This window comes from Zalophus californianus, chromosome 15 (genome assembly GCF_009762305.2).
Source record: "Zalophus californianus isolate mZalCal1 chromosome 15, mZalCal1.pri.v2, whole genome shotgun sequence".
Lineage (NCBI taxonomy): Eukaryota > Metazoa > Chordata > Mammalia > Carnivora > Otariidae > Zalophus > Zalophus californianus.
This window is the reverse complement of record NC_045609.1, coordinates 37,205,353-37,226,895: the sequence shown is the minus strand read 5'-3', so window position 1 is coordinate 37,226,895 and position 21,543 is coordinate 37,205,353. Positions and strand designations below refer to the sequence as shown.

Below are 21,543 nucleotides of genomic sequence, written 5' to 3'. Positions count from 1 at the left end.
AAAAAATCTGTTTACTGGCTTATTTATTTTTAATTATACCGGTAATATACAAATACATTCTTGTTATAAAATATTCAAACAAGACAGAAGTATGTAAAGTCAAAAACAAACTTTTTCCCTTACCCCCAATCTTATTCTCCTCCCTAGAGGTAATTACTATTATTAGTTTAGTGTATCTTTTTCTTGAAATTTCTCTCTGAATGTACATGCATTTATCAGTATATTCATGAATATATAGTTTTATTTTGTGGGTTTCTTTTTCCATAAATGAAATCATACTTTTTGAATTATCTACAACTTTTTTGTGTGTACCTTCCCCCCCCCCCCAACTTATCCCACTATTTCAGAGATTCTTCCAAAGCTATGCCTACATGGAGAACTGTTTTGGTCTCTTTACCTGCTGCATAGACTTCCCTTGAATGTATGTCCGGTGGTGTATTCAACCATCCCTATGTTGTTGGTCAATTAGGTGATTTTCTTGTTTTTTTGTTTTGTTTTGTTTTTTAGAGAGGGAGCAGGGAAGGGAGTGCAGAGGGAGAGGAAGAAAGAGAATCTTAAACAGGCCCCATGCCCAGTGCAGAGCCAGGTGTGGGGCTCCATCTCACGACCCAAAGATCATGACCTGAGCTGAAACCAAGAGCCGGATGCTTAACTGACTGAGCCACCTAGGAGCCCCTCTTGGTTTTTGTTTTTGTTTTTTTCTTGCTGAAAATATGCAATAAAATTATATGACTTGAAGCTTAACTCCTTTCCCCTGCCCCTTTGCAAGATGCACATTCCTTCCAACCCTCCCACCTCCTCCAGGTGGAGCAGCGCCATCAGAGCCCCCTCATCACACCACGCTCACTGGCTATTTCCCCTCGACTGCATTGGAAATTCTAGTTGGAGCTGCTGTTTTTGCCCGAGACAGAAGTGACCTGCTATTAAATAAACAGGCGTTCGAAACCCACCCCCTCGTGATGTTCTGAAAGCCAGAGGTTGCCACAGGACAGTTTCTTAAATCAAGACAATTTCCAGGCAGGAAGAAGATGTAGGACCTTGGCATTATTCCTCTCCCTCGTTTGTTAGCAACAGCTTGATTGAGTGTGGAGAGCAAGCCTGAAATGCCGCCATCAGCACTGACTACCCTTTAGATTAGCACACAGCTCCTATTCCCTTGAATGTAGTTAGGCCAGCTTAATGTCAAGGCATAACAAAGATACTTGTTAAATAATTTCCCAAAGCTCTGGCTCAATCTTTAATTTGTTTTTATTTTTCCCCCTCTTCCCCTCTTGTCCCTCGGTCTCACTTTTGTTTCTTCTTTCTTTCTTTTTTTCTTTTTTTTCCTTTCCTCTATGCCAAAGGGTACGCCATTAAGTCGGGCTGATTTAAGGGCCGTCAACATCAACCTCTGTGACATGTGCGTTATCCTGTCAGCCAATCAGAATAATATTGATGATACTTCGCTGCAGGACAAGGAATGCATCTTGGCGTCACTCAACATCAAATCTATGCAGTTTGATGACAGCATCGGGGTCTTGCAGGCTAATTCCCAAGGTAAGGACAGCCTGTAATACTTCTCTGCTGTGCCTACAGGGGACAGGGGCTGGCAAGAGGGATATCCTTCACTCAGTAATTCAAAGAGGCTCACATCAGCCTGCCTGGCAGTGACACCCGCGGTCGCTGGGATGGCTTTCAAAGGGGCATCCACTGCCTCTTCTTACCATTGCGGGAAGCAGGCTTGAGACCTGAACACCCACACTCAGAATAGGCTGCTGTCCCAGAGAGGAAAGCAGCCTTTAAATTGCCACCCCCTCAGTCTTCCCAAACAGTGGCTTGATGACCAGGGTCCCCTGATTAACGTCAGGCACTGCAAAGATGCTGCCGGAACAATTCCCAATGTTTCTCTCCAGTATATATTTTTGCCATTGACCTATGTTAAGCTTTGCCATTGTTATTGCTGCATGGGGTTGTTACGCTTTACCCTGTTATACGCCCACCTACGGATGGTGACCCCTGGACAGGGGGGGACAGTATGGACACAAGAAGTCATTTAGCAAGAGGTGATGCTCATAGAGTCACCCATTCTCTGCAGGAGGCACGACAGAGTTAAATGATGCACATCTGCCTTCTCTGCTCTGCCCCCATCTTCCTTGTCATTTTCCCTGGGATCCTGGGCAGGTAGCTGCTAGTAAAGATGTCATCTAGAAGTCTCAGACAGCACAGCCAAACCTCGTAACAAACAGCCTCACTAATCAGGGCCTCGGCAGGATGGGATGTGAGGCCTCGGTGCAGGCTTGCCATGAACAGCAGGATCATTGCCGTAAGTGTTTCACCAGATGGGTGGCCCTGGGGGCCTGATGGGGGCCTGAATCCCATCATTCCAGGACTGAAGGTGGAGGGAGCAGGGCCCAGGAGAACTATAGCTGCTGGGATGAGCAGTGCCATCTTACTGACAAGGGAGAGCTCAGCTCCGTCATGCCGCCCAGACCGGTCATGCTGCACGTGCATGACCTTCTGTCAGCTCAGCACCATCTCTTTACCACAGCTGTTCAACAGTGCAGCAAACCTGGGAACAGCCGTTCCTAGAATCCTCTTCTCTGCACGGTTCTGCACCAGCGTCTGCCAAGGAGAATGGGGCCCAGGGACGAGATCTAGAATTTGGAAAAGGGAAAGAAACCTTAGTTCTTTGGAGGCAGTGGCAGCCCGACCCTGAGCAGATGCGAGGTTCAAAGCAGCTCTTAGGGGAGCGTTCTGAGCATCACTGGCTTTGCTGCTAGGGACTGAGGGGGCTGCCGTGGCCTTCTTCGAGTTGCCTTGAGGTCTCCAGCACCCCCTGTGGAAAATTCCACCTCGTGTTGCAAGTGAAACGGCCCTTCCAATGATTGCGTCAATATCTGATTTTCTTCATACTTGGAATAGAGTGGCTTCTAGTCTTCATTGCTTTTTTTTTAATTCAAGTTCGTTAACTTACAGTGTAGTATTGGTTTCAGGGGTAGAATTTAGTGATTCGTTACTTTACATATAACACCCAGTGCTCATCCCAACAAGTGCCCTCCTTAATGCCCGTCACCCAGTTACCCCATCCCCCCACCCACCTCCTCTCCAGCCACCCTCAGTTTGTTCTCTTAACTATAGAGTCTCTAATGGTTTGCCTCCCTCTTTATCTTACTTTATTTTTCCTTCCCTTCTCCTATGTTCATCTGTTTGTTTCTTAAATTCCACATGAGTGAAATCATATATTTGTCTTTCTCTGACTGACTTATTTCGCTTAGCATAATACCCTCTAGTTCCACCCATGTTGATGTGAATGGCAAGATTCCATTCTTTTTAATGGCTGAGTAATATTCCATTGCATACACTTCTTTCTTTATCCATTCATCAGTTGATGGACATTTGGGCTCTTTCCATAGTTTGGCTATTGTTGATAATGCAGCTATAAACACTGGGGTGCAAGTGCCCCTTTGAATTAGCACTTTTGTATCCTTTGGATACAAACCTAGTAGCACAATTGCTGGGTCATTGGGCAGCTCTATTTTTAGCTTTTTGAGGAACCTCCATCCAGTTTTCCAGAGTGGCTGCACCAGTTCGCGTTCCCACCAACAGTGAAGAGGGCTCTCCTTTCTCTCCGCATCCTCACCAACATCTGTTATTTCTTGAGCTGTTCATTTTAACCATTCTGACTGATGTGCGGTGGTTTCTCATTGTGGTTCTGATTTGTATTTCCCTGATGCCGAGTGATGTGGAGCATTTTTTTCATGTGCTGTTAGGAGTGGCTTGAGGCAACCCTGACTGATCCAGTCTGAAGCCTGGTTTTCACCTCTCTATGCCACCAACCCCTGTCTCTCCCCCAATCTAAATCTTGGTATCCACTTGCTCAGCCGGGCTGCAGGCAGAGCAACATGTCAAGGCTCTGAACGAGAGTGTTACCTACCCCGCTGTGTCCTGGAGAGCCAGAACCTGCCTCCTGCCTGCCCTGCCTGTGCAGGGAGTGCAGGTGACTGAGGGTATGAGGAGACCGTAAGCTGACCTTCTAGGAAGTGGAAGAGGCAAGCCACCGTTTGGTTCCTGCCTTTAAGTACTTGTTCTTCCATGTATGTCCTCCCAACTCTGCCCCAGCATGAGCTTGTTAGAGATGCAGCATCTCATGCCCACCCCAAACCTCCTACATCCGAATCTGCATTCTAACGGGGTCCCCAGGTGACTCATGTGCCCTGCTGTAAGGCACAATAATCTGCAAGCTAACAACACCCGGTCCAGTGAACAAACTGACCAACCCAATCAGATGCTCCTCTTCTCCTGGCAGGAGCTAGCAAGGGGAATGGAGAGAAGCAGAAGCAGGAGAAGCAGTCCCTTAGGGGGGCAGGGTGGGGGAGATGGAACTGAGCGGGAGGGGCAGAAAAGTGCATGTCTGTTTTCTCCCAATTTAATAATTGTGATCGTCAAGGTCCATAGATCAGAATCTCAATGCACCATTGAGTTATGTGTGCCTCTGACATGGGTTTTCCTTCCAGCTCTCAGAAACCAGATCCCAGCCTGTCAGATCCTAGATGATGGCCAAACTGGTAAAAATGCTTTCCCTCCCTTCTGCACATACCCAATTCTCAAAAGCCTTCCCTTTACTGTCTTTAGCTTGGGAATAAGCAAGGAAAATAGGTTTTGGTAGGAGATAAGGAAGAAAGGGAAAGGGAGCTTAGTTTTCTTACAAAAAAAAGAGAAGGGCCCTCCTTCTTTTGTACACCTGTTCCCCTGAAAGCACTCACACACGCACACAGGCACGCAGGGGCCAGAAGAAGGCAGAGGCTGTATCTTAGGGCTTGTGGCTTAGAGGATGTATCTTTGGTCCGCAGTGGAATGGGGGCCCATGCCTCCAGTGGGCTGGCGAGCGGTCCTGTTCTGCCCTCAGTGAGAGACTGCCAGAACTATAGGCGCACTGAGCCCACATTTCCCCTTGTTTTCCTACTCTGTCTGCTTTTCTCTTCGCCCTTGGTTTCTAACACTCTCCTCTGGAACACTCAGACTTTCCTGGCCATCAGCACAGGAAGTGACTTTCTCTCTGATGAGTGAGTGCTCTGGGTTCACCTTGGGCTGCTCCATCATGCAGCCCACCCCTTGGGTTTGTCCTACCCCATGGGGCTCGAGGGACAAACTAGGTTTCCCTGCTACTGTGTCCCTCCTTGAGACACTCTGGACCAGCAGGAATGCTCATTGGCCTCAGATATTCTCACTACCCTTCATCTGGGCATTTGTCACCACCACACTGCAGGTGAATTGGAATTAGAGTACAAAATGATTTTGTGTTCCTTTTTTCAGTGGGGGAAGCAAATCTAACTTGCCCTGAGTGATAACGACAGAGCTTCCTGGCCACTGCTACCCAGTTTTCATTATGATTTATTCTGTAGACCTTATAAAACCCCATCCTTTGCTTTGTCTTGAGAGCTACATGACCATGTCTCCAGAACTCAGCAGGACAGAAATGTGGACTCAGAACAAACGTGTGTGCTTTGGGGGCCAAAATACCCATGCATTTTTATGGCAGGTTTTCCTCACATGATACAGTGTAACATGAAAAATGTGTCTTAACACTGAGGAGGTAGAGTCTTTGTTGAGATTTGTGTTCAGACACTTGCCACTATGCATTACTTGGTCTCCGAGACCAACAAAACCTCTTTTCCCTTTTCCCTCTCCTCTATTCACATTGCCTTTTGGTGTCACTGTTCTAGGCCACATGGTGTCAGAACTGACCCAGCCTAGGGATTCTGGACCAGACACTTTCTAAAAGATTTGAGATGTGATGCCTGGTTGTCAAAAACAATTACAGAGAAAGGTGGCATACCCCACGTTGGATGGTATATCCAATGTGACAGTTGGGTCTATGAGATGCAGTTTTAATATACAGCAGGGAAGACTGCAGTGACAATTATATAAAGCAGGTGAAGCTGCTTCTTGCTGGTCAGCAAACATCAGCTCAGAACCACTTTACAGCTCTTTACCAGCAACTAAGTGCCTTTATTTACAGAGCGCCTGTCACTTCCCTTTGGCTGGAGAGCTGGTGTATTATTTAGCACGCATTTATCTGGGGAAAACATTTCAATTTAAATCAACTGGTACAACAGTGGCTCTTGCCAGACTGTTTCCGCGTGGTTCTAAAAGACAAGAACTGAGTGTGATCTTGAAAGGGAGGGTGAGCCGAGGAAGGAAGGGTCCATTCTCAGAGAGCCCCTTGAGTCAGTACCTGAAAAGAGGGAACATGTGATTGAGTTTCCCTTTGTGCTTTTGTATCACATTATGAAGTGAGCATCTTAGAGTTTCTTCCTGGTGAACCTTCTCGTGAGGGTAACTCTTTAGAGAAAGAGAGAGGAATAAACGAGTGCCCACTATACATCAGGCACTGTAAAAGCCCAGAGCACAAAGATGACTTGGACGCAGCCAGTCACTATCCTTGAGGGCCCAGGTGAATGGAGGAGATACCCCCATAAACAATCACAGTGCAGTGAGACAAGGATGAGACTAGGAATACAACTGTACATAAGGCTCCTCGTTTTATATATTTTAAGGAGTTGAGAAAGCTTCCAAGAAGAGGTAACATTTGTGGATGAGTTGAATACATGTGGCTATTGAGCACTTGAAATGGGGCTAGTGTGACTGAGGAACTGCTTTTTTTCCCTTTTATTTAATTTATAAATTTAAATTTAAATACAGGCATGTGGCTAGTGGCTACTGTATTGGACAACGCAGGTCTAGAGCACAGGCTTACAGCCTTGTTAAGGGCTGGGATGATCGGAAGATGGTGATTAAATCCACCTTTGAAAGAGCTAACAGGCAAGACTATGAGCATGGTTTAGATGTGGGAAGAGATGGCAGCATGAGCTATGTAGGGAGACAGTTACAGTAGACATGAAGGGATGGATAAGCACTGACAGGACAGCTGTAGTGATGTCAGTCACAAGGGCAAGGCAGAAATTGAGGTGGATTTGAAACCGAAAAGATAGCCCATTGAAGGCCAGCTGGGTGGGAAGGAGGTGTGGATGAGCAAGGATGAGGAGTTGATAATGAGTTTTGAGGTTGGCTGCTGGGTGGATATAAAAGTGATGAAATAAGCTGAGGACTCAAGGGGAGAAATAGGCTTCTGGCAGATGGTAAAGAATCTGGTCCTCATCCATTTGTTGAAAGTAGGATATCTAACAAGATATCTAAGAAGAAATACAAACATACAGCTATAGGGATAAAGTTAGGTTTGAGGGTACAGACTTGGAAATCATTGGTGATGGACATGGTATAGGCCTTGAGTGTGGATATTTCCCAGGGAGAGAAGGCAGAGCAACTAAGAGGAAACGGCCAAACTGGAACCTTGGAAATGTCAACACCAAAGGGACAAACAGAGGAAAAGAATCCAGTGAAAGGTGTCGAGGGCAAAAATTTAAGGAAGTAGGAGTGGATGCTGCCAAAGGGGAAGAGAGTTGAATAAGTTCCAGATAGCTCTTTCGGATATATCCTAATTATTTGTTGCTACATGTGTTTCCTTGAGTAGACTTTGAGCTCTTTGAGAGGCAAAGACTCTTCTTCTTTTGCTCATCTCGATGTCCCCAGTGCCCCAAGCACAGGAGCTGGCAGAGTTGACATGCCATAAGAATGTGTTGGGCTGAACTGATTTGAAAGGAAGCAATGATTTGCACTGCCAGATACTATAAAAAAGTCATATAGATGAGGTCCTAAAAAAGGCAATGGCACATATGACCCCTCAAGAAGTTGTTGATGACCTTGGCAAGAATGGCTGAATAACTGGTTGCCAGTAGAAACTGGCATTCAGGGGTCTGAAGCATTAATGGGAGGTGAGAATTTGAAACCAGATATTACTTTTTCAAGTGCTGAAAGGGAAAGAAATAGGATATTTCAGAGTATCTTGTCAAAGAAAAGATTTCCTTTTTCTTTTTAGAATGTGGAGAAAGATACCATATTTGTTGGCTACAGTAGACTGAGGTGATACCCCATTGAGAGGGAAAGTTTGAAGCTTTAGGAGAGGGTTGTTAAATGATAGAGAGAGGAACAGAGACAAGCGGGAGAACTAAGGACAGGCCAGGACAATTGGGATGGGGAACTGACGGGTGACAAAGGTTGAGAGCAGCCATTACAGTAAACATGTCAGGGCGATGGCTGGAGCGAGACGAGAGCATGAGTGAGCACTGGGGAGGGCCAGCTAGGGTTGGTTGGATTTGTGATGGTGCCATGGTGCTGGTCAACACAGCTCTTTGATTTTCTCTGCAGTTCTTGGCAGAAGCAACAGAAAACATACAAAATGGCTTTAATGTGGGATGAGGACTCAGAGGAGGTGAAGGATTCCGTGAGCTGTTGAGAAAATATGAAAATGAGTGGCCACCAGGTCTAAGATGGTAGACAAACAAGTCAAACCAGTGTCGGGGCTCATAGAAAGAGAGGCCGAAACAAAGCAGGAAATAAATCCCCATGAGGTCGAAGAACAGGGTGTGGGGCAAAGGCATGGGTGAACTGAAGTGTGGGAGGTTTGATCTGAGAGAGGAATATGTGATGAGCTTGGAGAATGAAATATTCCTTGCAGAGCCAGAACAGAGCTTGGTGGTACTATGCTGAAAACCATTCATCCGCATGAGAATTCAGAGTCCAGGGCCAAGCCTGTACGACTACCACAAGCACCCCCAGCAGCATCAGCACCAACAAGAACGGTAATAATAACGCTAATGCTCATGAACGTTTGCCACCGTTCTGTGGTAGGCCTTTTGCCAACTGAGATGATATGCATTTCTTAGATCACTGGTTTTCACCCTTGACTGTACATTGTAATCATCTGAGAAACTTCTAATAAATATTGGTGGCTGGGTTGCACTTCAGCAACTGTGGTTTAAGTGGCCTGGGGTACAACCTGGCCATGAGGAGTGTTATAAACTCCTAGATGATGCCGTGTGCGGCCAGGGTTGGGAAGCACTGCCTGAGTTGGTCCTCAGAGGTGGTGTATGTGGTAAGGAGGTTACTATTTTGATTGGAAAGAAGAGAAAACTAGGCCTTGAGGAGTGAAGGAGTGGTTTTAGCCGGGGTCTCTTGGTCTCCCAGGGATCCCAAACTTTAAACTGTTTTACTTCTTTAGGACAATGCTGTTGGCTCAACTAGTTGGTCTGCCTTATTTCTTTCCTATTATCTGGATTGTCATCAGCTTCCCAAGACTAAAAGCTTTAAGTGGAGAGAAAGGGGGCAGGGGATGTGCTGGAGACCAGGCTCTGGTTTCTGCCTACTAGCTGTATCTGCCATTTTGTCTCTGTCATGTGTCTCACGGTGATAAGTGAAGGATATTAGTTGCCCAGTGGACAGGCCTTCCTCTTGATCATAGCTTTTGAGAGACAGTGGTGCAGAGATCTAGCACCACCCTGCCACTAAACAGCAACAATTGCTCACCCCCAGAGCCAGCTGTGTGTTCCCCTCAAGAGCTTGAGTTTCTTCAAGAAGATGGAGCATGTGTATTTCAACCTTGGGGTTAAATTGGGATGTTGGTGTTAAGGTTCCTCTGTGGTTCCCTTTCCTGTTATATGCTCTGCATTCCTCAGATTCATGCTACCTGTCATGAAGGTGTCAATCCAATTCCACAAACCTTTATTAAGTACCTGTTGTGTGCCCAGACTGTGCATGCCAGGCATTGCTGGGGAGATGTGGGTACATGAAGCACATTCCCTGTCCTGGCAACCTCCTCTGCAAATGTGTAGCTCTGCTTCCGAATGCTGGTCTATTACCAGGAGAGAATTACAGTCTGTGGAGGCTAACGAGGGACAGGAAGAGAAAGAGAGTGGGTTTGAGAGACACTTTGAAAAATGCATAGGATTTCACCAGGTAGAAACAGGTAGAGCTGGCTGCAGTCACAGAGACTAGAAGTAAGGGGCAGGGGGACCTGGAGACATGTTTGAGGGACAGTGATGAGTGTAATCTGGCTGGAATACAGGCTATGTGTAAGACAACAGGGACACCTGAGGCAGAAATTTGGGTTAGGCATTGAGGGATTTTTTAAAATTTTGAGTTATGAAGATATAAATATTTCAGTAGGCACTGGGGAGCTACAGCAGGTTTCAGAGTGAGAGAATGATGGGCTTGGACCTGAGCTTCAGAGAGATTGATCTGGCAGCCCTGTGAAGCATTGTTTGGAGTGGGAAAGAAGAGGTTGCAGGGGGTCTGGGGTAGGAACTGTGGTTATCCAGGAGACCAGGAACCTTGAACTGGAAAAAGAAGGGGACATTATTTTACCGTGAGACAGAGTAGATGTAAAACAGATTGCGTGATCATGAGCTTCCTTCTCAGTGACAGGGGACAGCGATGCACTTATAGGAAGAGGCCTCATGAGGTACGGAGGATCTGGCTGTGGGAGAACATGGTGTTGGTAATTTTGGGTTCTAGCCAGGGTTCATTTCTATATAGGATTTGGCAGAAAATCAGGGGACCACAAAGAGCAGATGGGTGGAGATGAAGTTTTGCATCCAGGAGAGGGTCACAGCTAAACATTCGCCCCACTGCTCATGCTCTACGAATGGAGAAGAGCCTCAGAGAGAGCTCTGAGGAAAGAGAGGTGAAAGGCAGAAGGGTGAGGATCATCTTAGAAAGGGCAGAGGAAAATGTTGGTAGAAGCTGAGGCTCCACAACCTGAGCTGGGCTCCCAACTTCCCAAAGAAACATATGTCAAAAACGCGAAATGAATGTCCCCTGACTGCTTTTCCTCACCCCTCTAGGTTTATTTTTCTATATTCTACACCTCTCTATAGCCACCAGGTTAAAAAAATATATAGTGGCTTACACAAACACACCAGTAGGTACACAAGCATGTCCGTTGGTGCATACCAGCACACATACATGCGGACACACACACACACACACACACACACACACACATACCACGGTTCCTCCAGCCCTCCATGACCCTCAGCCATTTAGGTGACACTAAATGATACCCACACATAAGCAGATGCTCTCCCTTGTCTGCATTTCAACAAAGGTTAAGAGCCTCCAGTAGGGAATGACATTTTTCTTTGGAAGTATGGCCGTGGTCCTTGGAAAGACAGCATTAATTGGGGGCATAGGGCGTATCCTGAAGTCTGAGATTTCTTTTACTGTTCCAGAGAAGAAAATGTGACTTCTTTTTTGTCTCTGGGGGAGGCTGTGTGGATTCTCAGACCTCAAAATTATTGAATGGCAGAAGTCAGGATTCAAAAGGACCTTCCTAACCTGGAACTTTGGGGCAAAAGCCACAGGATGGAATGTAATGAAGACCTCTGAGCATTAAGTTTCAAATAATCACTGAAGACAGACAGCATAAACCTTGTTGATAGAAATGTGATTTATTTTGAGTAACGGTTGTTTCATACTGGTCGTTCTGAGAGGGAGTGTGTCAAGAGCTATGAAGGTTTGAAGGAAAAAACTAACAAACTCAAGAATGCCGCCAAGGGGATGGTCAGAACGAGGAAATGCTGGGACAAGCTGTCACTTGCCAAGCAGTCAAGAGAATAGGGCGTAGTGGGCTGAAAGGGCCATTTTATCTTCTGCTCCATGGGGAAAACCAGGACCGATGGCTAATGATGAAGGAGAACCAGATTTTAGCCCCACATAAGGAAGACCTTTCCAGAACAGAATGGGCTGCCTAAAAATGTAGTGAGCATTCTGGCACCACATGTCCACTTGCCAAGGGAAAGTCACTGATATGATCTTTGTGATGAGGGGGACATTGGATCAGATGAATTCTTTGGTCCTTTATAACTGAGGGTCTGTGGTATTTTCTTTATTTTTATTACATGCGGATCTCCGTTTTCAATGATCTACATTCTTACTCCAGAGGGAGCGCTGTGGCGTTTGGTGGGATTGCGGTTCTAACGGGTCTTTCAGTGGAAGCTTTCAAGTCCTTCCAGAATGGCACTGTCTCTGTGTCTCAGAGGCAGTGGGTGAGCAGCTGCACATCTGGCTTTTCCGTTAATTTGACAGACCACCCTCAACTTCAACTCCCATATCACCCTCCGTCCTTCCCAGTGTCCCTCCTTTTTGTCCTCCCCCAGCCTCACCCCTGCACACCAAGGCCGCTCCCCAGCCCCCCACCCGCACCTATACACAGAGCCTCACACACATTCTCCCGCCCCAAAACCAGAGAAGCATTTTTTTCAGCTGCTCCCTATATAACATGCACTGCCACGATATTCTCTCCTACTCCTGAAAGGGTGGTGGGGGAGAAGCCATTTCTCTCTACCCACCGAATGAAAAAAAGCTCTGTGCTAAAATATTTTTCTTCAGTTGTAACTGAAACTGCTGTTGGCTTCAGTCCACAAAACCAGAAAGACAATTATACTTAACTGTTTAGAGATTTATAAATACCATGCTGGAGTAGCCTCTAGGTAGTAACTTTAGATACCCAGCCCAATAATTTTCTTTTATTGGTTTGTGATTTAGGTCTTATTTTGAGTCCTCTATAATAAGAGTAGTACATTTCATTAAAAGAGCTTACTAACCAATAAAGCAAAAATCTGGCTTAGGGCTGGAGCAGGTCTCCAGCATAGAGAGGGGGCCTGCCCTGGTGCGCCTCCTCAGCGGACGTGACGAGACTAATCTCGGCACGGGGGTGCACATGTATGTCAGCAAAGCGGCATGTGCGGCTGCTTTCTAAATGACTTCAGCTTGGGAGAATTTGTCCTACGCAGCATATTTGACCACCATGAGGGATCCTCTTAAGACCGCCATTGACTATTCTGGTAATAGATTCCCAGCGACGAAAAGAAGGAAACAGACACAAGAATAGTTGTAACAGGAGACGAAGGCCTGGGCGCCTTGCTGAACCTGTGGAGGTTTCTCGGCCTTCTGTACATGAGGATCTTCCTCGGGGAGTGGAGGTGGGGGATTAAAAGTAAAAATGGACCAAATCGCCTTTTCCTTCTGACTGCATGCAGAGCAGATAGAGTTCCCCACTTGGGCTGTGCCCAGCGTGGGGCAGCAGCAGGGAAAGAAAATCTTAGCTTCAGAGACAGAAAACAAATGTCGGGTGGTGCCAGGGTTGGGCCAAACTCATCGTCCTCACATCAGGCTTTTCCCCCTTAAAACTTGGCGTGTGTCGTTAATGCTTCTTTTTAAAAAATTGTAAGTCTTCTTTTTACCAGGTGGGTCGCATTCATATGCAATATCTCATTTAATCTTCCTGATAACCTATTAAGGCAGACGTCATTTATCTCCATTTTACAGATGAGAAAACTGAGGCCCAGGAAAATTCAGCGACTTGCCCAAAGTCTCATAGCTTGTCAAGAGCACATGGAGTTGATGTCCAAACTGATTCCAAAGCCTGTGCTTTCCTCAGCACATTGGTCAACTCCATAAAAGAGAACAAGTGCTGTTCTCATGAGAACAGGCCTGAATCTATACGTCTGCTTTTAAGGGTCATGGAAGCATCCCCGGGCATGCTAAACTTCTCCTTGCACCCAGGGACTAAGTTTTTTTTTGTTTTTTTTCAATGTTCTTGTTCTGTGCATCCCCATTTTGTAGGTCCCTGGCCCTCCTTTCCCCAGCAATCAGAGACATTGGGATTCTCTTGGTCCTGGTCTTTCTTGCTGACCAGCTATACAAACAAGGTAGAGTTGAGAGAAGTATGAAGAGCTCTGCTTAGCCTGCCTCTGTGAGCAGTTTAATTGTTGGAGCTTTTTTCCCTGTTAATATAGATTTGATTTTGGAGCTGTCAGTACAAGAGTGGAAAGTTTGAGACCCTGATGTTGCTTTCTGTTGTCTGGACACTTACAAAATATTTCCAGGTTTTATAGATTCATCCCACCCTCCAAGTGGACATTTCCATAAAAGGCAATAGATGAGAATAAACAGACCACACTAGCCCCCAAGCCTAGGATGTGTGATACTCCAAAAATGGTCCAGATGATGGTCCTTTGGGAGGAAAGTGTGGTTGTATAATCAAAGAAAAGTAAAAGAAGTCTTGTCGTCCTGTGGACTCTCTAAGGGCCCTGATGAGATTCTGGGTAAGGATGAGTCAATCAAGAGTTCTTTTCCTGAACAATACTTTGCTTTATACCCCACGGCTGAGGCTAGTGTCCCCACTCTTCCCATGGTCATGCTGTCATGGAACTAATGGGATCCATAGGAAATGACACAGACATATAAAATAAGTTGTATGGCACAACTTGGACACACATATCTAACAAATATGGGGTCAGGAACATTCCAGAGTACCTTGCAAAATGCCTGGTGTGAGTCATTTGTAATTTTCTGAGGCATGAGTTTAATCCACATGTTGTGATGGTAACACTCAAGCCAAGAGCTAGCAAATGAGCCTAACCAATCATCCAATGGATTTTTGTCTTTATCCATCTGTTTATAACCAAAAACTCATATGAAGTCCTAAAACCTTTATTTCTTTTCTTTAAAAGGGGCCTGCAAAGAAACCAACTGATTTTTAAATTACTTTAGTTCTGGATTTATAGGATATTTAAGGAGCATGAGTGGTTCTTAAGTATTTCAATTATACTTCAAGGAATGTTCTAGTGGAACTCATCCCCCAAATTCTAGAACAGCAGCATAGTAGTCATTGAGCCTCTTGTTGCATATCTCCAGTAAAGAGTTTCCACCAGATATAAGAGCCACATGGATATCACCACCATGTGTGTTATGAGAAGGCAAGGGCTGCTTTGGGCAGCAGGGGTTGGGACCAGGGGCTCTAGAGTAAGTGGAGTTGAATTTGAAAATAGGAACAATTATCAGTAAGTAATAAAGGGGCTACAGGCAGGTGGAAGAGGCTGAGGAGGAGTAAGAGAAGGCTCATAAGCAAGAAAGGCCAAGTGTAGTTCACAAAGGGGCTCTTGGCTATGTGTCTGCTGATGGTACAACAGCGGGGCCTTAAAGGTCTCAGGGTGTCAGAGGAAAGGATTGTAGGTGAGGTCACTGTTGACCTGGATAGGCCCTCAAAAGGATGGCCTGGTCCATCATTTCACCGATCTCCCCACTCCCATCAACTGTTAGAAATATATTTAAATGTGTAGCACAGCACCTTACACCCAGTAGAAGCCTGTAGAGATTTGTGGAGTGAGCAAATGAATGATTTAATCCCCATTTCTGTTGTTTGTAGTCTGAGCTGTCTTTGTTTGCCCTCAAATGAGATAAAGCAGTTGCATACTTCGTAAATACCACATCCTTTCCTTCCAGGCTTTAGTCACTCTCCGTTCATTTGACCACTGGCCACCGGGCAAGGGCTACAAAGACCCAGGATGTTGAACTTGTCAGATTTGTCCAAACGTTCTTTAGTAAATCACCTCAGTCCTTTCACCTTTACTAATAGCTCCCGATCCTCAACCTTTCCCTGGGCTCATTGCAGGTGGTGTTGCCCTATACCAGCCCAAGGCCTGAGGAAGCTATGGGACCGAGACCTCCAAAGTTCAATAAAGGGCAGAAACCATCGCTGCTTTCTGCTCCAGGGGGCTTTGAGTGGTTTCGGAGAGCTTTCCTGGCCACGTGGAGATGGACCCTTCTCTTAGCAGCCGACTAGCCAATGGTGCCCGAACACCTGGGCAGGAAGAATTCAGCAGATGGGTTTTGTCGCTCTAATTTATGATGCTGAATCACAAATGGGGCTATCAGAGTGATGACACAATCGTTTAGGGTCAGGAACCAGGTTCTAAATCCTCCTTGTGGCCATCATGTGTTATTTGACTTTGGATAAACACTCTATGATTTCATTTCTTCATCTATAAAGTAAGGTTCGTTAAAGTGGCCCCACCTAAGTACCCTGAGGGATCCTGTGTGAATCTAAAGAGGTGATGGCCACAGACAAAGCATCAGCAGTTGTAGAAACAGGATTTGCTGTCAAGTTGAATGTTGGCGTGTGTGGGCTCTCGCGCTAGCAGCTTGGGTTTGAATGTGAGCTCCACCACCTACGAGGCCTGGGCAAACACTTGAACTTCTCTGTGCCTCAGTTTTCTCTGAGAATACAAATTGCACCTGGCTCTTCAGATTGCTCTGAGAAGTAAATCAGACAGGGTTTTCTCTATTCCATCCAGTACCTTTACATGAGTCAGAGATAGTCACTCCTTTCCAAGACACTTTACTTCCATCTGTTGACAAGTGTTCATAATATGATTGTGTTTGAACAATACACTTGTCCACTATCTGCTATGAAAAGAATAAAGTAATAAATATGAAAATATACCATGTCCACAGTATGAGTGGTGCTTACCTAGATGAGCCTTCACAACCACGCATGGCCTACTGTATTTACCTCTGGGACATCTGGGATGACCACAGTTGTACCTACTTAGAGGACCTTCACAACCACATGTGGCAACCCTGAATGAGTGGACACAAAGCACTTAGTAACGGGGATACAGTTAGAGATCAAGCAACATTAGCTATTTTTGTCATTTTTATTTTTGGATAGTTTTACTATTTTCTTTCATTCGTTCCCCCAAAATAACAAATAGCAAGATGGGGTTATCTATTTGTACCTAGCGGCCGGAATAATTGTTGATTCTGCTTGTCAGTAGATATGCATAGAAAACAAATAATGGTGGCGACCAAGACATCTTTGGGAGATGGGCAGTCCGGGTGCAGTAGATTTACAGATGCCTGCAGGGGAGGTGAGGACAAACTGGGGCAGATTGACAATGACCACTGGGATTTTCCCTCCATAGACGGGCTAGTGTGGCACCACACAATGGAGCTTCTCTATGAAGCAGAGAGGCTCGGCCTCAGACAGCGGCGCACTGACAGAGTAGTGCTACTGGCAGAGTAGGGCCCGTGCTGCTCCAGCTGGGTGATAGGGACGCCTGTCTTCCCTCCTTGGCCTCTTTTTTCCTTACTACTATTAATACTACTACTAATTTTGGCCCTCAACCAGGAGACCTGGGGAACGTGGAGATGGGGTCTTGGATCCCTTTAAGTACCTAATAAAACGATGGCTCTAATCTTTGTTCCTCTCCTTACCTCCCCCTAGTTGTATGCAGAAATATTTGCATACAGATTCAACAAGTTTGCCTAGCCTGGGGGTTTTCCACCTTAGCTGCACATTGCAATTAACCACGGAAATGTTAAACCCTCACCCAGAGCAATTAAACCAGACTCTGGGAGTAGGATGATGCAAGTGATAGAGATCCCAAGGTGCAGCCTGAGGCGAGAAGCACAGACCTAGCTGCTTTGTTACTCAAGGTAACCATCTATGATTCTCATAAGGGGCTGTGATTCAGTAAGCTTACATCTCCGTGGACCTGGCAGCCACCCCAGGGTGCTTGCGGGGAAGTTTGCAAAGCATGCAACGGACATTACAAAAATGCGAGTTATATGAGAAATGAACTTTGACTCATGAACTTCCAGGTGGTTCCCAGCCATAGGAGTGCACAGGCGAGGTCAAGGCAGGTGGGTGTGGGTAGTTCTCTGAATGCCTAATCGGCAGTGAAGGAAATGGAAGAAGTTTGAGAATCAATCAAACCCTGGGTACAAAGAAGGACAGTAAATAATGGGAATGTCATGGGTGAAGTTTCACACTTAATCTATAAACCTACTTTTAATGGGCCCCCAGGAGATTATAAATTCATGGTGGCTTTCTTTTTATTGAATTATATGAGGCTGTTCCACATTTCTAAAGGAAGTCCAGGTGTGTCATTTTTTATTTATTTATTTATTTATTTATTTATTTATTTGCATTTAGAATACTGTAGATTTTTTAAAAAACCCTCTTTTTATGAGCATTAATTATATACCATGCAAGGAAGCAATTGCCTCTATGTTATGAAATATTAAATCAAAATGCTTCCTGTTCCCAGATGTCCCAGAGATAAATACAGCAGTATTTTGAAGCCCCTTTTGGAGCTGTTTTGCCTGCAAATTTATTGTTTTGTCTCCATTTTCAGAAAGCCCTGTTTTCCGTGAAGTATAGCACTCTAGGTAGTGTTTAAGACGCAAACTCCTCTGGAGTTGCCTGTGTCGGCAACAACTCTTACGTAGATGGCACACGAGGGATGGCGCAGTGATCGGCTCCTTTAAGATGACAAATGGGCAGAGAGTGTTATTGTCTTTGATTGCACGCCTTACATCATCTGTATGTAGGAATAAAAGGGCCATACTTTATCTTTAGCCATTTTATAAATATTTAAGTCCTTATAGTTGCCTAAAGATATTAAAGCATATTTTACAGTAGTCGGAATATAAATATTATATATAGTACAAGATACCAAAGTAGTTTAATGAATTCATAATTTTCTGTTCACATTTATTGGAATGTGTTTTATGTTCCAAAAGTTCCATTTAAAGAATACGAGACCATTCTGCTTCCTGACAACACAACAAGGGTTGGCCAGCATTTCGGGCGGGGTCTAGGTTCCTTTCATTAAGAAGCAAAAAGGCAGGAAGTCAGGGTACTGGGATATATTTCCTCAATCTCTACATTTAAAAATATATATCAATAACTTTTTGAGTAAACAGTTCTGGGGCTTATTTAAATTACAAAGCCTTCCAAGGAGAAAACTTTTTATAGCCCCTTTCCTCTATTTCAAGGAGATGAATTCAAAAAACCTAAGTAAGAGCAATAAAGATGTGGTTGGCAATTTTCCTGTCCTCCCACCCCACCCCCTTTTGTAAGCCCTGTCTACCAGTTTACAGCCTGATTCAGGGTATTGGTTTGAACAGTGACTTCCCAATGCTTTCTGATCACGTCTCCCTAAGTTAAAGAGTGTCCAGCCTGCTCCTTACTTTTCCTAAATGCAAGGGAATGACAAGGAGAATATTACTGCATCTCTTTTCAGTTTTCTAGTGAAATATAAAGACTTTCCTCTTTAATATTTCACAAAGTTTCTCCAGTTCCCAGTGGGAGTCCGTGCTGGGTAATGTTTGCTAATTACCAACAACAAAACTAGACATACAACGCTGGTAAATTACCTGACCCTTTCCATTTTAATGAGACAACAAGGATTTCGCGAAGTGATGTTGTTTCACTGGTTAATGGTGTCAGCAATGTTGTAATTGTGGGTTGAGACACATTAGCTGAACAACCACATGTAGAAAGGGCTTTCTCTTGACAAGCCCTTTGGAGACTAGAACCATATTATCATTAAGCCTTTGTCATTTGCATGCTGCTAATCACTTACTTTATTATCCTGAGTATCCATTGTCTTTCTTTAATTGCTCTTTAAATTAAAATTAAAAATAGTTGTAAAGCCCACAATGGCTGGGATAGCATCTTGATTATGAAGATAACTTCAAGAAAATGGAACAACTGGTAACATATTCCTAGGATTATGAGAGAGTCCCACTGTTATGTTACCATGCCTGCAGGCCCCAGGGGCCTAATTGTGGCGGTTTCTCTTCCTTTAGCCCATACTGTTTGTTTAATAAATGGTTATTTATGGCCTTTTTGGCCATTATAGCAACTTTGGAGAAAGTACATCCTTCTCACTGGTTTGAGCACTGCAATTTCATTCTCTGGGCAAAGGTATAAAATACAATTGAAAGGCAGGGTCTGTACTAGAGCCTCTGAAAAGAGATCCTTTTGATTCTCCTTGCTAGTGTATTCTGGACATGTTTACTTTACAAATTTGGGGTCATGTAAGAGACATAAACTTCAGAGCTGAAAGGGACCTTAGAGTCGTCCCCATTTTCCAGGTGAAGAAACTAAGGACCAGAGTGGTTGCCATAACTATAATCACAGAATAAGAGATGAAGCCGGATTGTCTGTTACTGAAGGGAGGATCGTGCCTTATGGGTGACTCCTGAAAGATGATATGATGTCATGCCTGGAGTTGTGATATGCAAGCTGCATTGTTGCCATGATACAGTGCATTTAGTGTGTGCCTCTTGTATGCGCACATCAATGTGTTTGTTGATACAGACTATGTGCTAGCATACTGGAAGAAAGGGCCCGTTTCTTCCACTTCCTGAACAAAAAACAACCCCATGGATGACTCTGCAGTCATTGCTGAATAAGTGATTAAACCCAGAGTTATCAGGGTTCCACTGTCATATACGACGCCCCAGAATTAGGACGATAGGTTTTTCAAGAACCAGAGGGATTGGGCGTTGCCTTATCTGCCTCAAATGTATAGATGGGAAAACCAAGTTTGAATAATGCATTGAGTCCTTCTAAGTTCTCATAGGGAGTTAAGGGTTGACCTGGGCTTAAAACCCACATCTTTTGATTCTCTGTCCATTTCTCTGTCAGCATTACCAATCTATTGTTGACATCATCATCATCATCAAATAGGTTAGTACTTAGGAAGTGCTTACTCTGTTCCCGGCATTGTTGTAAGCAGTTTGCCTGTATTATTTACCTTACCTAATCTTCATGACATATTACTCTCCCATTTTACACATGAGGAGACTGAGACACAGAATTTAAGAACATTTCCCCAAATCACAAAACGAGAAACTGAACAAGGCAGCACTCAAACTCAGGCAGTCTAGCTCCAGAATTCAAGTTTTTAACACAGCGTTTTGGTTCATTTCAGGTTGTGGTCAAGGGATACTGATTATAGTGTAAACGACTTTTCAAAATCAAATTAGCACCAATCAACTTCTTCTTTAGTGAAGATTTGTGGGTATGGGGAAATACCTGATCCCAGTTATATATTCATCTGCCAGCATAAACATATATTCAGGAAAGCCTTTAAAACTTAAAAGAAAAAAAATTACAGTGCTTTCTGTTAAAGGACTATCAAATGTTTGGAACCTGGGCTGCTCTCTCAGGCCAGGCATCCTGTCTGGAGAACCTTTCAGAGAGAGCCGGTTGAAAGTTGTCGGGGATGGGATTCTGCTTTTCCTGAATTGCATGGCAATGCCTTGGATCACTTGGCAAATCCATCTCTTACAGCTACTTAATTTTCTGTGCCCTTAAGATATGGATGTTTTTAGTTTGCCTGGGATTTCATAGCTCTGGTTTTTGCTACGCTCGCCATTGGTTCATATTAAACCAAACAACTGGGGCCCATTTGGCATTTGGTGTTTTAAAAAGTAAAAGGACATTTGAACTACATGACAAATGCTGAAAAACAAAGCCCATAGCACTGAGAACATAAAGAAACTATTTATAATGTAAAGGTGGCTACATTTTCAGTCAATCTATCACTTTAATGAGCTCTTTGCATTTCTTTGATTAATGCTCACAAAAGCGGGAGAAAAAAATTGATGTAATGGAAACAAAATGCTATATAGTCTTGGCAGCACAGGGGAGGTTTCTGTGTGTTTTATTAGTATCCACTGCATATCACTGTCTTGCAATGTATATGTCTATCTTTTCCCTGGTGTAGCATGCCTCTGGTTTACTGGAAATGTGATCCAGCATGAAAGAGGAGACCCCATATTAGTGGCAAAACAGCCTTTGACCTCTTGTGGTGGCAGCAATTCGGAATTAATTAATTTGGAATTAATAATAATAATAAAGGAAAGGCTGACATAGTCCATGCCTTATTGAAATGAAGAACCTAACAAGTATGAAGACCAAAAAAAAATAAAAAAAAAAGGAAACATTAAAGACACTGAAAAAACATTTAAACATTAGAGTGTGGTAATTCATACATAATTAGTAATTTATTTGTTCAGTTTAAA

The 21,543-nt window shown here is 44.4% G+C and overlaps 1 protein-coding gene across 26 annotated transcripts in view; it reads left to right on the top strand.

Moving 5' to 3' along the window:
- Positions 1-21,543, top strand: part of KCNMA1 (potassium calcium-activated channel subfamily M alpha 1) — a 746,603-nt gene that overhangs the window by 676,578 nt on the left and 48,482 nt on the right. For all 26 annotated transcript variants that reach the window (XM_027596063.1, XM_027596088.1, XM_027596077.1 and 23 more), the window contains one exon: positions 1,344-1,536. In XM_027596063.1, coding sequence (XP_027451864.1) covers positions 1,344-1,536 — 193 coding nt within the window. The remainder of the gene's footprint in view (positions 1-1,343; positions 1,537-21,543) is intronic.